General features: G+C 47.7%; 1 protein-coding gene across 1 annotated transcript in view; it reads left to right on the top strand.

Moving 5' to 3' along the window:
* The first annotated feature begins 2,640 nt into the window (after nt 1-2,640).
* The window catches only part of itpr2 (inositol 1,4,5-trisphosphate receptor, type 2), a 290,627-nt gene continuing 273,881 nt past the window's right edge, over nt 2,641-19,386 (top strand). The window contains exon 1 of the mRNA XM_086009952.1: nt 2,641-2,972. Within this exon, the coding sequence (XP_085866078.1) occupies nt 2,884-2,972 (89 nt within the window). The 5' untranslated portion in view covers nt 2,641-2,883. The remainder of the gene's footprint in view (nt 2,973-19,386) is intronic.

Here is a 19,386-nt window from a genome sequence, read left to right as displayed (position 1 = left end):
GGACGGTAATTGGCCGGGTCGGATTTGTCCTGCTTTTTGTAGACAGGACATACTTGGGCAATTTTCCACATTGCCGGGTAGATGCCAGTGTTGTAGCTGTACTGGAACAGCTTGGCTAGGGGCGCAGCTAGTTCTGGAGCACAAGTCTTCAGTACTATTGCCGGAATGTTGTCAGGGCCCATAGCCTTTGCAGTATCCAGTGTCTTCAGCCGTTTCTTGACATCACGTGGAGTGAATTGAATGGGCTGAAGACTGGCATCTGTGATGCTGGGGACCTCAGGAGGAGGCCGAGATGGATCATCCACTCGGCACTTCTGGCTGAAGATAGTTGCAAATGCTTCAGCCTTGTCTTTTGCACTCACGTGCTGGGCTCCACCATCATTGAGGATGGGGATATTTTTGGAGCCTCCTCCTCCTGTTAACTGTTTAATTGTCCACCACCACTCACAACTGGATGTGGCAGGACTGCAGAGCTTTGATTTGATCCGATGGTTGTGAGATCGCTTAGCTCTGTCTATCGCATTTTGCTTCCGTGGTAGTAATAGGTGTAGTGCCCTGCTATCCTACCTGTAACTAGTAGTAATCCTACAACCCGCTGATATTCACCCTGAAACCATAGGCAGAATCCCCCAGTATAAGGTGTGGTGAGGCTCCCCAGTCGATGCCACCTTTAACAGGCCCGGTCTCTCTTGCTATCTCCTTGGACCCTGGTTTGGACTCTGGTTCTGTGTGAAGGTGACGAGTCTGAACTGGGAGCCTCAGGCAGAGCTGATCTGTACTTGGACTTAACAAATCAAAACCGGCCGGTACAGACTGACCTGAACCAAACCGAGAGATCGCACAAAGGGCAGCGGGCTCGGTGTTTGTGGCACTTCTCACAGGGCACATCATCCTAAACAAAGCTCAGCACCAACATTTTTAACCACTCCCTGAGCTCGCACTCGATAAAGGAGAGTTTCCACAGAATGATGGAACTTACAGCACAGGACCAGGTCATTTGGCCGGCGGTGTTGGTGCTCTCTCCTGTAACCCAATTCCCCCCAGATGCTTTTATAATCCTCCTTTACAAATATTTATCTCATTCCCTTTTAAATGGTGTTCCAATCCCTACCTCAATAGCCACATGTGAAGTATCCCATGGTCTAATAGTTCTCAAATCCAGAACATTTCTCTTCCCTTCCTCCTTGTTTTTTCCAATGAGAATCATCGGTTTCTGTTCCCTAGTTCCCTATTCATCCACCAATGGATCTCTATTCACCCACAGTAAGGTCCCCGGGTTTCACTCACCCCATCGCTGGCTGTTCCTCTATTGGTGCTGCTCCCACTCACCATGTTGCTGTCTCTGCTCCCAGCTCTGTAGGAAATGTTGGTCCCGACCCCATTCCCCAAGCTTCCTCTCTTCCCATCTTCCCAACTTCCACCCCGTACCCCATCCCCCCCAGTTTCCCCAAGTGTGTGACTTGGAGGTGGTTGTGTTCCCGTGCGCCTGCTGCCCTTGTCCTTCTAGGTGGACGAGGTCGCGGGTTTGGGAGGTGCTGCCGAAGAAGCCTTGGCGAGTTGCTGCAGTGCATCTTGTAGATGGTACACACTGCAGCCACGGTACGCCGGTGGAGGGAGTGAATGTTGAAGGTGGTGGATGGGGTGCCAATCAAGTGGGCTGCTTTGTCCTGGATGGTGTCGAGCTTCTTGAGTGTTGTTGGAGCTGCACTCATCCAGGCAATTGGAGAGTATTCCATCACATTCCTGACTTGTGCCTTGTAGATGGTGGAAAGGTTTTGGGGAGTCAGGAGGTGAGACACTCGCTGCAGAATACCCAGCCTCTGACCTGCTCTTGTTACCACAGTATTTATGTGACTGGTCCAGTTAAGTTTCTGGTCAATGGTGACTCCCAGGATGTTGATGGTGGGGGATTCAGCGATGGTAATGCTGTTGAATGTCGAGGGGTATTTGAACAATAACTCAATGCGTGAAGCGCTTTGAGATGTTTCGATGTGATGAGCCGTTGTTTGATACAATGATAAACAAGCAGAGTAACAATATCATCCTTTCTGAATGGTGGATTCAATCTAATCAACATTATACATTTCTTAGGGCTGGCTAATTGTGTTTGATCTTATTTTATATTTCATATACAAATGATTTCAGTTAGTAAAAAATTATTAACTGCATTATTCAGCCTTGAAATAAAACGTTTCCATCATTCTGCTCTGAATTAAACAGGACAAGGAGTGGATTTGAAAGTTTAAAGGAAACTTGAGTAGGGGTAAAAGAATCCCAGGATGGGACAGTGTGTGATTCTTGTCCTTGATTTTTGTTTAAAATGCTGGAGTTATTATAAATGAGATTCTATTATAACCAGGGCTAGGTATCGAGGTGGTGATATGCTGGGGTGGTGACATCTACAAATTGGCATATATTGGATAAACTAAGCGCTGAAGCATATCTGGTGTTCTGAGCAGTCCTGGGAGCTCTTGCAAACGAAACGGAGGAAGGATTGTGTGTGTTCTTGCAGGCTTTTCTTTGCCCAGTTGAAGGAAGCGGGGCTGTGGAGAGTGATCAGAGCAGTGAGAGGACTGGCTGGGAGGAAGGAGGCGGTGGAGGGGTGTGCCAGCCCCGAATGACATTCCGACAACTCACTTCCGCGTTGCTGCTTTGATCTCGCTTTCCTTTTGGTGTGTGTGTGTGTTTGTTTGAAGTTTGTTTGTTTGTGGTCCGGGCTCAGCTCGGTGTGTGTGTGTGTTGGGAGACCCGGAGAGTGGCAAGGGGGAAGGGGTCTGGGGTTTGGAGCTAAGCCCACCTCCTGCTTGCCCTGAGCCCGTTGTCTCTCCGCCCGGGGCGCTGAGCGGAGCCTCTCCTGTGGACTGGCCACTGTACCATGAGAAGATGGAGAAAATGTCCAGCTTCCTCCACATTGGGGACATCGTGTCCCTCTACGCCGAAGGAACTGTCAATGGTTTCATCAGCACCCTGGGGTGAGTACAACTCCTCCGTGTTTAAAACTTAAAACTGACAACTTTGAAAAAAGTTTCAGATCTTAAATTCAACTGTTTTAAAGTTTGGTTACTGATGTACTATGTCCAACAGGAAAGGCCCCTTTGCCTCTTTAAGAGTGTGGCAAAAGTCGGAAGTGTGTTTTAAAAAAAAAAAACCTGGCCAAGGGGCCTCGACTAATGAGGTGACACTGTGTTGTTGAGGCCGCTGCCAAAGGCATGTTTAAACCCTTGTTAAAACAAGCAGTCAGCATTCTCCACACTGAAGTGTATTAACCTTAGGGGGCAGGGGGAAAGAAAGCAGATTTGGCCCCTTAATTTCTCAATCACCCTCTGACTGAGGGCAAATTGCCTCTCCACAAAAGGCCAATTAATCAGAAACATGTCAGAATCGTTTTGAAAGCGGAAATCTCACAGGCAGCAGTTGGTGGGCTGTGTGTATGGTGGGTAGCTTTGCACACAAATATCACTTCAACTTAATTGCTCGGTAGCTTTGCAATTTTTTGTGAAAAAAAAGGTCAGTTCCCCCAGTTTCGCCACTTTGCCACCCTTGAACTGGGAAAGGCCTTGATTGTGGACTTGCCTGTTTTACTGAACTGACTTTTGCTTTTTTTTTTGCTGGGGGAAGGGAGAGGAGAGGAAGGGAGGGGAACTGTAGTAACGCTTGTTTCCTAAGATGAGCAGCCTCCATACACCATGTGAAATGGACCCTTCAGAAAGCAGAGCTTCCCACGTTGAGGGAAGTGAAAAACGATTCGGGCCAGGCTGAACAACTTGGGCAAGGCCCCAAATCCTCCATCGCCAGCTCTGGCGTACGAGTAAAAGGCACGATTCAAAGAGGGAAAAAAAGGAAGAACGTGCATTTATATAGCGCCTTTCACGACCTTGGAATGTCCCAAAGCACTTTACAGCCAATGAAGTACTTTTGAAGTGCAGTCAGTGTTATAATGTCGGAGACAAGGCAGCCAATTTGCGCACAGCAAGGTCCCACAAACAGCAATGTGATAATGATCAGATAATCTGTTTTAGTGATGTTGGTTGAGGGATAAATGTTGACCAGGGTACCGGGGAGAACTCCCCTGCTCAGTGCCATGGGATCTTTTATGCCCACCTGACAGGGCAGACGAGGCCTCGGTTTAACGTCTCCTCCAAAAGACGGCACCTCCGACAGTGCAGTGCTCCCTCGGTACTGCACTGGGAGTGGATTATGTGATCACGTCTCTGGAGTGGGGCCTGAACCCATGACCACCTGACCCAGGCGGGAGTGTTACCCACTGAGCTACAATGAAAAACGAATGAAGCAAGATGAGTAATGTCAATTCCCCTCTCCGCCTGGTTTAGCTGGAGATATTCTATGGGTATCCCAAGGGGCCGAGGCACAATAGGGAATGAACTGTCGGAGCCTCATCAAGTTGTTATAGGTGTTTGAACGACTGTGCTACTGTGAGTAGAATCACTGTTGTGGAAATTGTACACAGATGGGGCCAAGTAGGTTCGTCCTGTGTTAATACCACTAACCCTAAATGCAGCTGAAAGTACACGAACATTGTAATAGTGCTATTTTACAAAATAAAACTGTATAATAGCAATTAAAAAGAAATGTTGCAAGCACTCGGCAGGTCAGGCAGCACTTGTGGAACGAGAAAGGTAGCGTTAATGCCACAGGTTGATGAACTGTTCTGACGAAGGGTCATCGACCTGAAACGTTAACTCTGTTTCTCTCTCCACAGATGCTGCCCAACCTGCTGAGTGTTTCCAGCATTTACATATCACATCCGCACTATTTTGCTTTCTGTTTAATAGCAAGTTTAGTTTGTTTATAATTGGGAAGCGAGGGCTCACATGTTTGGAGTATGCACAGGCTGTAGCTCCTGACTTGTGGTGTAGAAATTTTAAGCTGGTTTGTTTTGAATCTAGTCACAAAGAATCCTTGGTTGAGGTTATCAGTTATACCGTCCCTGCTTCTTGAGTTATCCATGGGATGGAAGTGCTGGACTGTCTGCCGCGGCATTTCAGCTCCACGATATCAAAGATTGCCGGCTTTTATTCAGTGTCTGAATATTTCCCGAAACGTAGCCAATGCTGGTCAGAGACTGAGGCACAGAGATGGCGTCTACATCACTCCCGTCCTTACCCCACCCCACCCCCCTGCCACCGGGCTCAAACGCATGCCCCCTCCGCCCCCCCACAGCCCCCACAGGCTCCACAGCTGTCCTGTCCCCCACACCCGGGCTTCTGCACCCCCCCTCCCCTCTTTCCCCCCCCTCCCCTCTTTCCCCCCCTCCCCTCTTTCCCCCCCTCCCCTCTTTCCCCCCCTCCCCTCTTTCCCCCCCTCTTCCCCCCCTCCCCTCTTTCCTCCCCCCTCTTTTCCCCCCCTCCCCTCTTTCCCCCCCTCCCCTCTTTCCCCCCCTCCCCTCTTTCCCCCCCTCCCCTCTTTCCCCCCTCCCCTCTTTCCCCCCTCCCCTCTTTCCCCCCCCTCTTTCCCCCCCTCCCCCTCTTTCCCCCCCCTCCCCCTCTTTCCCCCCCCTCCCCCTCTTTCCCCCCCTCCCCCTCTTTCCCCCCCTCCCCCTCTTCCCCCCTCCCCTCTTTCCCCCCTCCCCTCTTTCCCCCCCCTCTTTCCCCCCCTCCCCTCTTTCCCCCCCCTCCCCTCTTTCCCCCCCTCCCCTCTTTCCCCCCCTCCCCTCTTTCCCCCCCCTCCCCTCTATCCCCCCCTCCCTCTTTCCCCCCCCTCCCCTCTTTCCCCCCCTCCCCTCTTTCCCCCCCTCCCCTCTTTCCCCCCCTCCCCTCTTTCCCCCCCTCCCCTCCCTTCTTTCCCCCCTCCCCTCTTTCCCCCCCCCCCTCTTTCCCCCCCCCCTCTTTCCCCCCCCTCCTCTCTTTCCCCCCTCCCCTCTTTCCCCCCCTCCCCTCTTCCCCCTCCCCTCTTTCCCCCCCTCCCCTCTTTCCCCCCCTCCCCTCTTTCCCCCCCTTTCCCCTCTTTCCCCCCCCCTTTCCCCTCTTTCCCCCCCTCCCTTTCCCCTCTTTCCCCCCCCCCCGGGCTCCAAAGTGTGCGCCCCTTCCCTCGAGCTCCAAAGCACGTCCCCTCCCCAGCTCCACAGCACTCAACCACCCCACCCCAGATTTAGACTGGCTGGCTAAAGAAAGAAAGAACTTGCATTTATATAGCGCCTTTCCTGACCTCAGGATGTCCCAAAGGGCTTCACAGTCAATGAAATACTTTTGAACTGTAGTCACTGCTGTAATGTAGAGAATAAAATGGCAGCCAATTTGCACACAGCAAGCTCCCACCAACAGCAATGTGATAATGACCAGGTGATCTGTTTCTGGTGTTGGTTGAGGGATGGATATTGCCCGGGACGCCAGGAGAACTCCCCGGCTCTTCAAATATGCCCATGGGAATCACCTCGGATATGGTTGTGAGTTAGGCTACGGTGAATCTAATTGAATGGCGGAACAGGCTCGAGGGGCTGAATGGCCTTCTCCTGTTCCTATGTTCTGATGACTGTGTGAATGTAACCAATGCACTGCACAGGAAGAAAAGTATCAGGAGTGAGTGAGCTCAAATCAGAACATTTACCCCTTCTGTCCAGAATTCCTTCTGCCTTCATCCTACCTGCTTGATGCATCTTTCTCTGCAAAAGCACATTGCATGACAGTAAGGTTGAGTTGCATGATTACCTCACAGCTGGATCCCTCTGACGAAGGGTGGAGTGACTCCCTCCCTAGTGGATGTTGATTCTGTGCGATGATCAAGTATGGCGTCTCCATTATAAAAGGAATTACACTGAGGAAAATCATTTAGAAAGTTTGCAACAAATCACAAGCTCTTACAAGTGATAAGCTTATCGCCAACCTTTGTTGGTTCAAGGAGTGATGTCTACTCATTGGAACGTGGCACGAAAGCACCTTCCCAGGCTGGCATTTCCAATTGTTGCAGCTGATTATAAAACTCAGTATGGCCAGCCCAAAAAACCCTGTAAGAAATCCAAATTTCAACAGTGAAATGCAGCAGAGCCCTGAAGTCTTGGAGAATCCTCAGTGTGCAAGTAACCCCGGATACGACCTATAGCTTTTGTTTTGTGTTCAGTCTTCTGATGCCAATTTAAGATTTACAGTGAAGCCCTTTATATAAAATACATAGCGGGCGACGTTCCCGCTCTGCTGCAGACCTCACCAGAGTATCAGCGATAGGTGGCGGGCGGGGCGAGGGGGGGGTGTGTGTGTGTGTCATTTAAATAGATCATGGTGGGGGCCCCATATCAATATGGGCACATCCTTGGTGCCTGTTTGAGGCGGGTGAGAGAGGAAGGCAGGGCTTTGCACTGCGGCCTGGCGATGCCAGTGTCAGACCCGGATTCAGAGGTGGAGGGCCCGTGGCTAGTCCAGCTCCTTTTTATAAGGGGGACGATTTAACAAAGAAGTATTTATTCGGAGCAATTCCGGCCCGTGACTCCAACCCTGAGGCTGCTTTGGGCCGCACTTCCGCAGCTCATGAACCCAGGTGCTGGGATCGTTCTAGTGTCCCACATTACAACAGTGACTCCACTTCAAAAGTACTTGATTGGCTGTAAAGCGCTTTGAGACGTCCAGTGGTCATGAAAGGCGCTATAGAAATGCAAGTCTTTTTTCTTTCTTTCCCGGTCGCTCGGTGCAAGAGAGACGAAAGAGCGACAGATATTCCGACAGGTGACGCCACCCCCGCTGGTCCTGAGCTCCTCTTGATGTAAGGTGCTCAGTATTGGGGTGGAGACAACACCCGCCAGCAGGAAATCCCTTGGACGGGTTTTCCTGATGGAGATCCACTTCAATCTCCCGGCCCCCACCAGTCCTCTCCTGCTCATTCTACGCGGGATCTCCGGTCCGGGTCCCAAGGAAATTTGGGACCATAAGGTCTTGGAAAAAGTACAATACAAGACTTGGAGCACAATGCTCATTTTTCATGAATATTCTGGCAGGTGTGAGGTCTGCTCTCGTACAGATTTCTGCAGAAACGTTTGTCATTTTTGATGCATCATATTTCTAATTTCCCCACTGAACCGGTGAATTTCAAAGGACCAATTTGTCTCCCATTATTCCTGATTGGACTTCAGTCTTTGTGTGTTCAGGTTAGGCTGCTCCTATCTTCCACCCTCCATAAACTTCAGCTCATCTAAAACTCTGCTGCCCGTGTCCTAACTCGCACCAAGTCCCGTTCACCCATCACCCCTGTGCCCGCTGACCTACATTGACTCCCGGTTGAGCAACGCCTCGATTTTAAAAGTGTCATCCTTATTTTCAAATCGCTCCATGGCCTCGCCCCTCCCTCTCTCTTTAACCCCCTCCAGCCCTACAAGCCTCCGAGATCTCTGCACTCCTCCAATTCTGTCCTCTTGCGCATCCCCGATTTTAATCGCTCCACCATTGGCGGCCGTGTCTTCAGCTGCCGATGCCCTAAGCTCTGGAATTCCCTCCCTAAACCTCTCTAACTCTCTTTCCTCTATTAAGACGCTCCTTAAAACCTACTTCTTTGATCAATCTTTTGGTCATCTGCTCTAATATCTCCTTATGTGGCTGGGGTGTCAAATTTTGTTTTATAACGCTCCTGTGACGTGCCTGGGGACGTTTTACTAAGTTAAAGGCGTTATATAAACACAAGTTGTTGTCGTTCTAGTTGTGATTGGGCTTTTATTTGTGCTGTGTGTCCCTTTGCCCTGCCGTTCAGTCTGGTTATGCTGTACTTCAATGACTGTATAGTACAGCGAAGCACCATAATGTTCTTAACAGAAGCTTATTCTGTAAGACACCAAGAAAAGTAGCGAGAAACTTTTAATTTTGAAAAGCACTTGTATTACTTTGTTAAAAAGAAGGAACCTGCATTTCTATAGCAACTTTCAAGATCTCAGAACATTCCAAAACATTTGACAGCCAATGAGGTACTTTTGAAGTGTAGCCACTGTTGTAATGTAGGAAACCCAGCAGACAATTTGTCTACAGCAAGCTCCCACAAACAGCAGTGTGGTAATGACCAGATCATCTGGTTTTATTGATGTTGGTTGAGGGATAGATATTGGCCGGGACACCGGGGAGAACGCCCCTGCTCTTCTTCCGAATCGTGCCATGGGATCTTTTACATCCACCTGAGAGGGGGAAGACGGAGCCTCGGTTTAACGTCTCATCTGAAAGGCGGCACCTCCGTGAGAGATTGAGCCTCGGCTTCGTTCCTTTGTAATTGTAGCCCAAAGAGCAGAGTGTGACTGCTATTGCTCCCTAAAGCAATGTGGGAGGGAGGGTGACCTTAATGATACTGAAGGCTGCTTAATTGTATAGTTGACGACATTGTGTATTTAAGCAGGATGTGTTGTATTTATACCTTTGTATTTACTAAGGAGGACCCCTATCAATGTTAACACAGCCTCTGGCCTGATTTCAATACTGTACTACAATCTGAGGTGCTAAAGGACCTCGAAAATGCAGGAAAGGTTTCTTTTTTTTATTATATAGTGGCAGCAGGCCATTTAGTCTAGTTCACATAAGTTGTAAGGACTGAGGTACACTGAGTAGAGCTGACACTTAAGTAATGTTCTGAAACAACTCTGTGTGTGGCTGATCCGTGCTTTTGTTAACCTCCAGACTCTCGACTGTTCCAACGCTCTCCAGGCCGGCCTCCCATTATCCACCCTCCGTAAACCTGAGCTTACCAAAACTCTGCTGCCTGTATCCTAACCCGCACCAAGTCCCGTTCACCCATCAGCCCTGTGCTCGCTGACCTACATTGGCTCCTGGTCCAGCAATGCCTCAACTTTAGAATTCTCATTCTCGTGTTCAAATCCCTTCATGGCCTCACCCCGCCGTATCTCAGTAACCTCCTCCAGCCCTGCAACCCTCCGAGATCTCTGTATTCCTTCAATTGTGGCCTCTTGTGCATCACTCACTCCACCATTGGCAGCCATACTTCAGCTGCCGAGGCCCTAAGCTCTGGAATTCCCTCCCTAAACCTCTCTGCCTCTCCACCTCTCCTCCTTTAAGACACCCCTTAAAACCTACCTCTCTGACCAAACGTTTGGTCATCTGTCCTAATACCTAGTTCGTTGGCTCGGCGTGAATCGCCTTGGGATGTTTTACTATGTTAAAGGCGCTATATAAATGCAAGGTGTTGTTGCAGTACTGAACTTTACGGGCTCCCAGTCTGTCTGGAGCTAGGCAATAGTGCAATTGGGCAAGTACATTTTAATATCTATTATTAGAAAATTTGTTATATAATGCTCTTTTTCTGTAAAGAAAACTTCAGGATGGGTCCAGCATAAAGTCCTGATGTGAATTACTCATTTAGTATGAAGCACCATTAGATCTGACTGTTCAGAAATGTTGAATAATAACAGTATTAACCCACTGCCTCATTTTTAAATTTAATTTAAAAAAATTAACCTGCTCAGTAGGAAGAAACGACTGCATATTTATAGAATAGACTGATACAGCACAGAAGGAGGCCATTCGGCCCACCGTGCCTGTGCCGGCTCTTTGAAAGAGCTCTCCAATTAGTCCCACTCCCCTGTTCTTTCCCCATAGTCCTGCAAATGTCTCCTTTTCAAGTATTTATCAAATTACCTTTGAAAAGTTACTATTGAATCTGCTTCCTCCACCCTTTCAGGCAGTGCATCCCAGGTCATAACTCGCTGCGTACAAAAATTCTCATCTCCTCCTCTGGTTCTTTAAAAATGATCTGAAATCTGTATCCTCTGGTTATTGTCCCTCCTACCAGCGGAAATAGTTTCCCCATTACTACTTTATCAAAACCCCTTTATTTAGTTTAAAATGTCTCATTTATTAACTGTCCACATTGTCAGGTTATTTAAATTATTAGCAACTGAAGCTACCCTCGGCAGGGACTAGCCAGACTGTCGTAGATCAGGGTTATACAAATTGGCAGCCAAATGGTATTCTTTGTCCCTCTTCTCGACCCAGACCTCTTTATTTCCTTTTACGCTGAAGGCCTCGGGCACTAGAAAATGTTGTCGAATTGTCTTGTTCACTTGTTCGTCCTCTGCATGCAAATACACTGTCGAGCCCGTCCTGTTTTTCAGTCTGCTGAACGCACAGCTGATTCTTCTACTAGTGCATCATTTGGCAACATGCTACCAAGGTACCTGAACTGGTTAACAACAGGCTGTTCACTTTTAGCGATGGTGAATGTTGGTGTGGAGGAGCACTGGCTTGGAGCAGGCTATTACACGGCTTTCTTTCTTCAAGCTATGAAGAATGATACACAATATAGAGAAACAAACATTTAGAATCTTTGGAAATTGGAGTCATTGAGCTGTGAATAAAGAGAGAATTTGCATTTATATAGCGTCTTTTACCACCTTGGGATGTCCCAAAGTGCTTCACAGCCAATCAATTACTTTTGAAATGCAGTCACTGTTATTTAGGCAAATTTGGTGACCAATTAGCGCACAGCAAGGGCCCACAAACAACATTGAGATAGATGATCAGTTATTCTGCTTTGGGTGGTGTTGGTTGAGGGATAAATGTTGATCAGGACACATAGGAATTGCTAGATTACAAAAGACCAAGGTCCATCTAGTTCGTCTTCTACCATCCTGATAGTCGCAATAATGGAGTTGTTAACTAATCAGGGCAATCAATCTCTATCAATGAGTCTACAACAGGCCCAGATATGAGGTGAGGAAAACCCCAGTGGCGGAGAGCTTTGGGAACCAGAGGTCCAAAGTCACCTGTTCCTCCCAAGCCTGCTACACTCGCCTCACGTCATGTCTCAAATTACTCATATACTGGATCCTAAAATATTCGTTTCTGACACGGGGAGAACGCCACTCTCTCCTTCAAATTGTGCCACAGGATCCTTTATGCCCAACTGAGAGGTCAGACTTGGTTTAAGTTCTCATCTGAAACATGGCACCTCCGGCAGTGCAGCACTCCTTCAGGACTACATGGCAGTGTCAGCCGAGGTTATGTGTTCAAGTCTCTGGAGTGGATCTTGGGCCCATGACCTTCTGACTCAGAGGTGAGAGTGCTACCTATGAGCCACGGTTGAAGGCACGACTGTGTATAATTCTACAATAGTGTTGAGAATGCACCTTTGCTGGGTTGTTGCCATGTTCCTCTCATTACTTGTTTAATTCCATTTGAAGCCAGCTCCTAGTTTACAATTCCATCAACTGTCGTTACTTTTCCCAATAACTGATCTCACTCTAGGGCTAAGTTTCAGTCATTCCTTTGGGAAGCTCCCTCTCCAGGTGGTTCCAAGGACCGTTGGGGGCAGACATATTTATTTTACCTGATACAAAGCTGAATATTCTTGCATGATAGCCACCATTATCCTGTTAAATCGCCATCAACCAGCAGGTATTTACATCCTAAGGTGATGGATTCAGGACATCTTGCCAGATTGTGATTGCAATCTTCTGGTTCCTGCCCCATAGTCAATGCTTCCTTGACAGGAGGGGGTGTCCATTTAGAAAGTGGTCTGGACTGGGATCCCAACCACAGAGCTTCTGCCATAGATGCTAGTCTTCAAAGAGCACATCTACAAGGATAAGGGGAGAAACGCCATGGTAGGTATGGAAACTAGCCAGGACGGTTATGGTAAGGTGTCCTCTGCATTAACGCCATGCAAGTGTGGCATTGGTGAAACCTCTCAGACCTCTACAGGCCGTAGCTCGTAATCTTGAAGTTACGGTCCAGTGGAGTCCTCCTGCTGATTTACCTTGGCCCATTTTCTATCAGTGGGACCAATGAGAAGAAGGGTTTCCACAAATGTGACCAGTAAAGCAGCCACCTGGAGCTGTTCGTGTTTTCACACCGATCTTTATTCTCTGGACTTGGTAGCTTGGGATGTGACCTGCTTTGGCGCTGAGATGTTCCGAGCCCCATCACAGAATTCGATCGGGTCTCCTGCCGATGTCATTGGGCGTCCCGATTGGACCCACTGCCCGCTTGATCTGCACCAGAAGTGAAATCCGGCCCCATGTTTCTGTTACTGAATATTACATTGTCAAAAACTCATTAACAGATGCTGCTACAAATTGATTGTGATGCGCACAATAGTTGCCCTGGAGAGTGGAGACTGGAATACGGTCTCTAAATACTTGAATATGGTTTCTAACTTGAATATGGTCATCCAGCGAGTCATTCGTATCTGGCCGGAGTGACCACTGGCTCAGGGATAGAATTCCCGCCTCTGGGTCAGAAGGTGAAGGGTAGTCTGCAAAACTAGTAGGGAGCAGAAACAAAGGCCAACAGTAAAGAGGGTCAAAGTGCAGAAAAATATTAAACAGACAAAGTTGAAGGCACTTTATCTAAATGCACGTAGCATTCGCAACAAGGTGGGTGATTTAATGGCACTAATAGAAGTAAACGGGTATGATATATTGCCATTACAGAGACATGGTTGCAGGGTAACCAAAGCTGGGAACTGAATGTTCCAGGGTACTCAACATTTAGGAAGGACAGACAAAAAGGAAAAGGAGGTGGCGTAACGCTGTTAATAAGGGATGAGATCGGTATGGTAGAGATAATAGATCTTGGCTTGGCAGATCGTGATGTAGAACTGGAATCAGTTTGGGTGGAGCTATGAAACAGCAAAGGGCGGAAAACATTGGTGGGAGTTGTGTATAGGCCACCAAATAGTAGTGGTAATGTAGGGCACAGTATCAATCAAGAGATTAGAAGTGCATGTAACAAGGGCAATACAGTAATCATGGGTGACTTTAATCTACATATTGACTGGGCAAATCAAATTACCACTAATAGTGTGGAGGATGAATTCTTGAAATGCATGCGAGATGGATTCCTGGATCAGTATGTGGAGGAACCAACCAGGGAACAGGCTATTCTGGAACTGGTACTGTGTAATGAGAAAGGGCTAATCAATAATCTTGTGGTAAAGGGGCCTTTAGGGACAAGTGACCATAATATGATTGAATTTTACATTAAGTTTGAGAGTGATGTAGTCCAATCTGAAACTAAGGTCTTCAATCTAAACAGAGGAAACTACAAGGGTATGAGGGACAAGTTGGCCATGGTAGATTGGGAGCCTACACTAAAAGGTATGAAGGTGGACATACAATGGCTAACACTCAAGGAAATAATGCATAATTTGCAACAAACATATATTCCTCTAGGGCATAAAAACCCAAAAGGAAAAGTGATCCAACCATGGCTAACAAAAGAAATTAAAGCTAGTATTAAGTCAAAGGAGGAAGTTTATAAAGTTGCCAGGAAAAGCGGTCAGCCTGAGGATTGGGATCTTTTTAGGAATCCGCAAAGGGGGACCAAAAAATTGATAAAAGGGAAGATGGAATATGAGCACAAACTAGCAAAAAATATAAAAACGGATTGTAAAAGCTTCTATAGGTATGTGAAAAGGAAAAGACTGGCGAAGGTAAATGTAGGTCCTTTACAGTCAGAGATGGGAGAATTTAAAATGGGGAATGAGGAAATGGCGGAGAAATTAAATAAATACTTTGTTTCTGTCCTCACGGAGGAAGACACAAAAAACCTCCCAGAAATACGAGAAAACCAAGGGTGTGGCGAGAATGAGGAACTTAAAGAAATTATTATTAGTAAAAAAAACAGTACAGTAGAAACTAAAAGTAAGATTGGGCAGAGTCAACATGGATTTATGAAAGGGAAATCCTGTTTGACAAACCTATTGGAGTTCTTTGAGGATGTAACTAGTGGAGTAGACAAAGGGGAACCGGTAGATGTGGTGTATCTGAATTTTCAGAAGGTCTTCGATAAGGTTCCACACAAGAGGTTGGTGAACAAAATTAGGGCACATGGAATTGGGGGTAATATACTAGCATGGATTGAGAATTGGTTAACAGACAGAAAACAAAGAGTAGGGATAAACGGGTCTTTTTCAGGATGGCAGGCTGTGACTAGTGGGGTACCGCAAGGATCGGTACTTGGGCCCCAGCTATTCACAATCTATATCAATGATTTGGATGAGGGGACTAAATGTAACATTTCCAAATTTGCTGATGATACAAAGCTAGGTGGCAGTGTCAGTTGTGAAGAGGATGTGAAGAGGCTTCAAGGGGATCTCGACAGGCTCAGTGAGTGGGCGAGAACATGGCAGATGGATTATAATGTGGATAAATGTGAAGTTATCCACTTTGGTAGAAAAAACAGAAAGGCAGAGTATTTCCTAAATGGTGAAAGATTGGGGAATGCAGATGCTCAAAGGGACCTGGGTGTCCTTGTACATGAGTCACTGAAAGTGAATGTGCAAGTGCAGCAAGCCATTAGGAAGGCAAATGGTATGCTGGCCTTCATTACAAGAGGATTTGAGTACAGGAGTAAAGAAGTCTTACTCCAATTCTATAGGGCCTTGGTGAGATCACACCTGGAGTACTGTGTACAATTTTGGTCTCCTTACCTAAGGAAGGATATACTTGCCATAGAGGGAGTGCAACGAAGGTTCACGAGATTGATTCCTGGGATAGCAGGACTGTCGTATGAGAAGAGATTGCGTAAACTAGGCCTGTATTCTCTTGAATTCAGAAGAATGAGAGGGGATCTCATTGAAGCATACAAAATTATTACAGGGCTTGATAGGGTGGATGCTGGGAGAATGTTTCCCTTGGCTGGGGAGTCTAGAACCAGGGGCCACAGCCTCAGGATAAAGGGTAGGCCATTCAGGACTGAGATGAGAAGAAATTTCTTCACACAGAGGATGGTGAATCTTTGGAATTCTCTACCCCAGAGGGCTGTGGAGGCTCAGTCATTGGGTATATTCAAAACAGAAGTCGATAGATTTCTGACTAGTAAGGGCATCAAGGGATATGGCGATAGGGCCGGTGAATGGAGTTGAGGCAGAAGATCAGCCATGATCTCATTGAATGGCGGAGCAGGCTCGAAGGGCCAAATAGCCTACTCCTGCTCCTATTTCTTATGTTCTTATGTTCTTAAGGGTTCAAGCCCCACTCCAGACAGACCTGGCAAGCTCTCAATACTGGGTTGAGGTCCAGTGGGGGGTAGGTAGCCTTCCCCTCGCCCTATTGTAAAGGGTAGGTGGGGCTCTTTAGCCTTAGTGAGGGTCCTCCAATGATAAAAACTGTGAGGAAGGCAACAGGAAACTACCTCCCCTAGTAAGTGGCTCAAGAAACTCATGTGCGAGACCTGAGTCAGGACCTGCCCTAGGGAACAGAACACAATGGGCAGATACAGTAGGTGTGGATCACAAACTCAGCCCGCTTTTGTACTGCTCCTCCTTAATTCGGCATCTGCGACTTGGCTCCTGTAGACTGGTGGCAGGTTACTTGATCCAATTTTATCTGGGCTTAGAAGTCTGCTGCCATTCTGATTTAATAGCATAATCTGCTTCGTTGTTGCAATGTGCTGGAATACCCAATGAAAGACCAGGTAGAAAAGACCCTGCTGTTACCACCAGCCTGAGCATTTGCACATCCTTTCTGCAGGCAGTCAGACTTTGAGCTGTTAGCTATTCATTTCTCGTCGACACCTGGACTTGTTGGTCCTTAGCTGGTGAAATATCCAGTGATGAAAGGGGGCAGCCCTACAACCCTCTGAGAGCTCTGCGTTCCTCCAACTCTGGCCTCTCGTGCATCCCCCCCACTTGCGTCGCCCCACCATTGGCGGCCGTGCCTTCAGCCGTCTGGGCCCAAAGCTCTAGAATTCCCTCTTCGTCTCGCTCTCATCCTTTAGGACTCTGCTTAAAAGCTGCCTCTTTGACCACCTGTCCTTTATGAGTGCAAGTTGTAGTTGTTGGTGCACAGCCACCACCAGATAGTGTTTTACAGAGGGCGTGGCAGTGAGGTGCGGTATGAGCAAAATCTGAGTCATGGATTGAAACTTGCACCTGGGACCAGGATCTGAGGCCTTGCTTCACTGGATCTAGTCTGAAATACTTGAAAGTTGCTCTGCTTATTTGCGCTCCATTCAGAAGTAGGGTGTCCGCTTCTGTCCAGATTAGCAGAATATTGAGTCTTTTTTTACTTAACCACAGGAAAAATAAGGATTATATTTCAAGCGCCTAATTTTCTGTAAGCATTTGACATGCCAGCAAGGCTCCTTGTTCCAGTGGGAGGGTGTGAGAATGTTGTTTGAACCTGCCTAGTACATAATAGTCTTGGCCAAACAGTAAAATGAATTGCATATTGCAACATGTTTTGAACGGGGGAATTGAGAGGAATTTAACTCTTTGTGTGATTAGAGTGCAGGATTTGAACTGTTGCACAAGGATTGGCGTTTGGAAACATTTCTTGTTGCATAGAAAATAATGTGCATTGAAAATTTGTGGATTGACAGTCCAATAACCTAGTGGTTGGAGTGTGGAAAGAAGAAAGTCTTACATGTACATAGTGCATTTCACATCCTCTGGATGTCCCAAAGTGCTTTACAGCCAATTAAATGCTTTTGAAGTGCACAAACAGCAATGAGATAATGACCAGAACATTTGTTTTAGTGATGTTGGTTGAGGGATAAATATTGGCCAGGACACCGGGGAGAACTAGGACATAGGAACAGGAGGAGGCCATTCAGCACCTTGAGCCTGTTTTGCCATTTAGTTAGATCATGGCTGATCTGTAGATGTCGATGACGAAGTCCAACACCGCCTTCAGTGTGCCAGTGCAGCCTTCGGTCACCTGAGGAAGAGAGTGTTTGAAGACCAGGACCTCAAACCCGGCACTAAGCTCATGGTCTACAGAGCAGTAGTAATACCCGCCCTCCTGTATGCCTCAGAGACACGGACCATGTACAGCAGGCACCTCAAATCACTGGAGAAGTACCACCAACGCTGCCTCCACAAGATCCTGCAAATCCATTGGCAGGATAGGCGCATCAACGTCAGTGTTCTCGCTCAGGCCAACATCCCCAGCATCGAAGCTTTGACCACGCTCGATCAGCTCCGATGGACGGGTCACATCGTCCGCATGCCCGATACGAGACTCCCAAAACAAGCGCTCTACTCGGAGCTCCAACACAGCAAGAGAGCCCCTGGTGGGCAGAGGAAATGCTTCAAGGACACCCTCAAAGCCTCCTTGGAAAAAGTGCAACATCTCCATCGACACCTGGGAATCCCTGGCCCAAGACCGCACAAAGTGGAGGAGAAGCATCCGGGAAGGCGCCGAATACCTCGAGTCTCTTCGCCGGGAGCAAGCGGAAGCCAAGCACAAACAGCGGAAGGAGCGCCAAGCACCCCACCCACCCACCCCTTCAACCACCGTCTGCCCCACCTGTGACAGAGACTGTAGGTCCCGCATTGGACTCATCAGCCACCTGAGAACTCATGTTTAGTGTGGAAGCAAGTCCAAGGGACTGCCTAAGAAGAAGAGTTAGATCATGGCTGATCTGTATCTTAACTCCATCTACCCGCCTTGGTTCCATTACCCTTGCCTAACAAGAATTTATCAGTCTCAGTTTTGACATTTTCAATTGACCCCGAGCCTCAACAGCTTTTTAGGGGAGAGAATTCCAGATTTCCATTATCCTTTGTGTGAAGAACTCCCCTGCTCTTCTTCGAATAGTGCCATGGGATCTTTTACGTCCACCTGAGAGAGCAGATGGGGCCTCGGTTTAACGTTTCATCCAAAAGGCAGCACCGCCGACAGTGCTGCACTCCCTCCGCACCGCACTGGAGTGTGAGCCTGGATTTTGTGCTCACGTCTCTGGAGTGGGACTTGAACCCACGGCCTTCTGACCTAGAGGCAAGAGTGCTACCACTGAGCTAAGGGCAACACCTTACAAGTGGAGACCGTAACCAGAGAGCAGAGCAATAAGTTGCTGCTTTGCCTTCTATTAAACTCACTTCACCTCATTTCCAGGGTTTTTGGGATGGCTACTGAATGATCTGTTCCCAGAGAAGAGGGAAAACTGATGGGATTTATCCTGCTCCATGGATACAATTTTACATGACTGTAACTTTTTACAGGGAAGAGAAATAAATTGTGTGTGTGGAGTAGGAGGGAGGAAAGGAAAAACGGGATAATGGGGGGTTGGGGTAGATAAAGGTCAACGGGAAGAGTTTTGAGGCATCCCAGGACGCAAACTGAATTGTGAAAATTTATAATACAGATGCCTATTGTAGCTTAAGCTTTGGTCCGGACACGCTGTCACATGCCTGATTATAGAATTCCCAAAGGCTGTCTTCTATGGCATGCTACATCGTAGCAGAAGTGGGCAGATGAGACGCTATAAAGACACACTAAAGAGCATCTCAACATCTTGGAGTATTAACCCCGACACCTGCGAAGGCACAGCCACCGACAAACCACGACGGCAGCATATTTGCCTGATCTGTTTGAAGGAATTTTTGGTTGTGGGATTTGGCTGCCAAGTGCCCGGCTCACAGGGCAACTCATCGCCCCGCCTTACCCGTCTCCCAGGGCGATACGTGTGGCTGGGATCGGACTCTTCATCCATCAGCGCGGCCACA

The sequence above is a fragment of the Somniosus microcephalus genome, chromosome 17 (assembly GCF_052327205.1).
Source record: "Somniosus microcephalus isolate GS21.2 chromosome 17, FLI_Smic_1.0, whole genome shotgun sequence".
NCBI classification, from domain to species: domain Eukaryota; kingdom Metazoa; phylum Chordata; class Chondrichthyes; order Squaliformes; family Somniosidae; genus Somniosus; species Somniosus microcephalus.
Note: the sequence above shows the minus strand (reverse complement) of the source record. Positions and strands in the feature narration are given on the sequence as shown.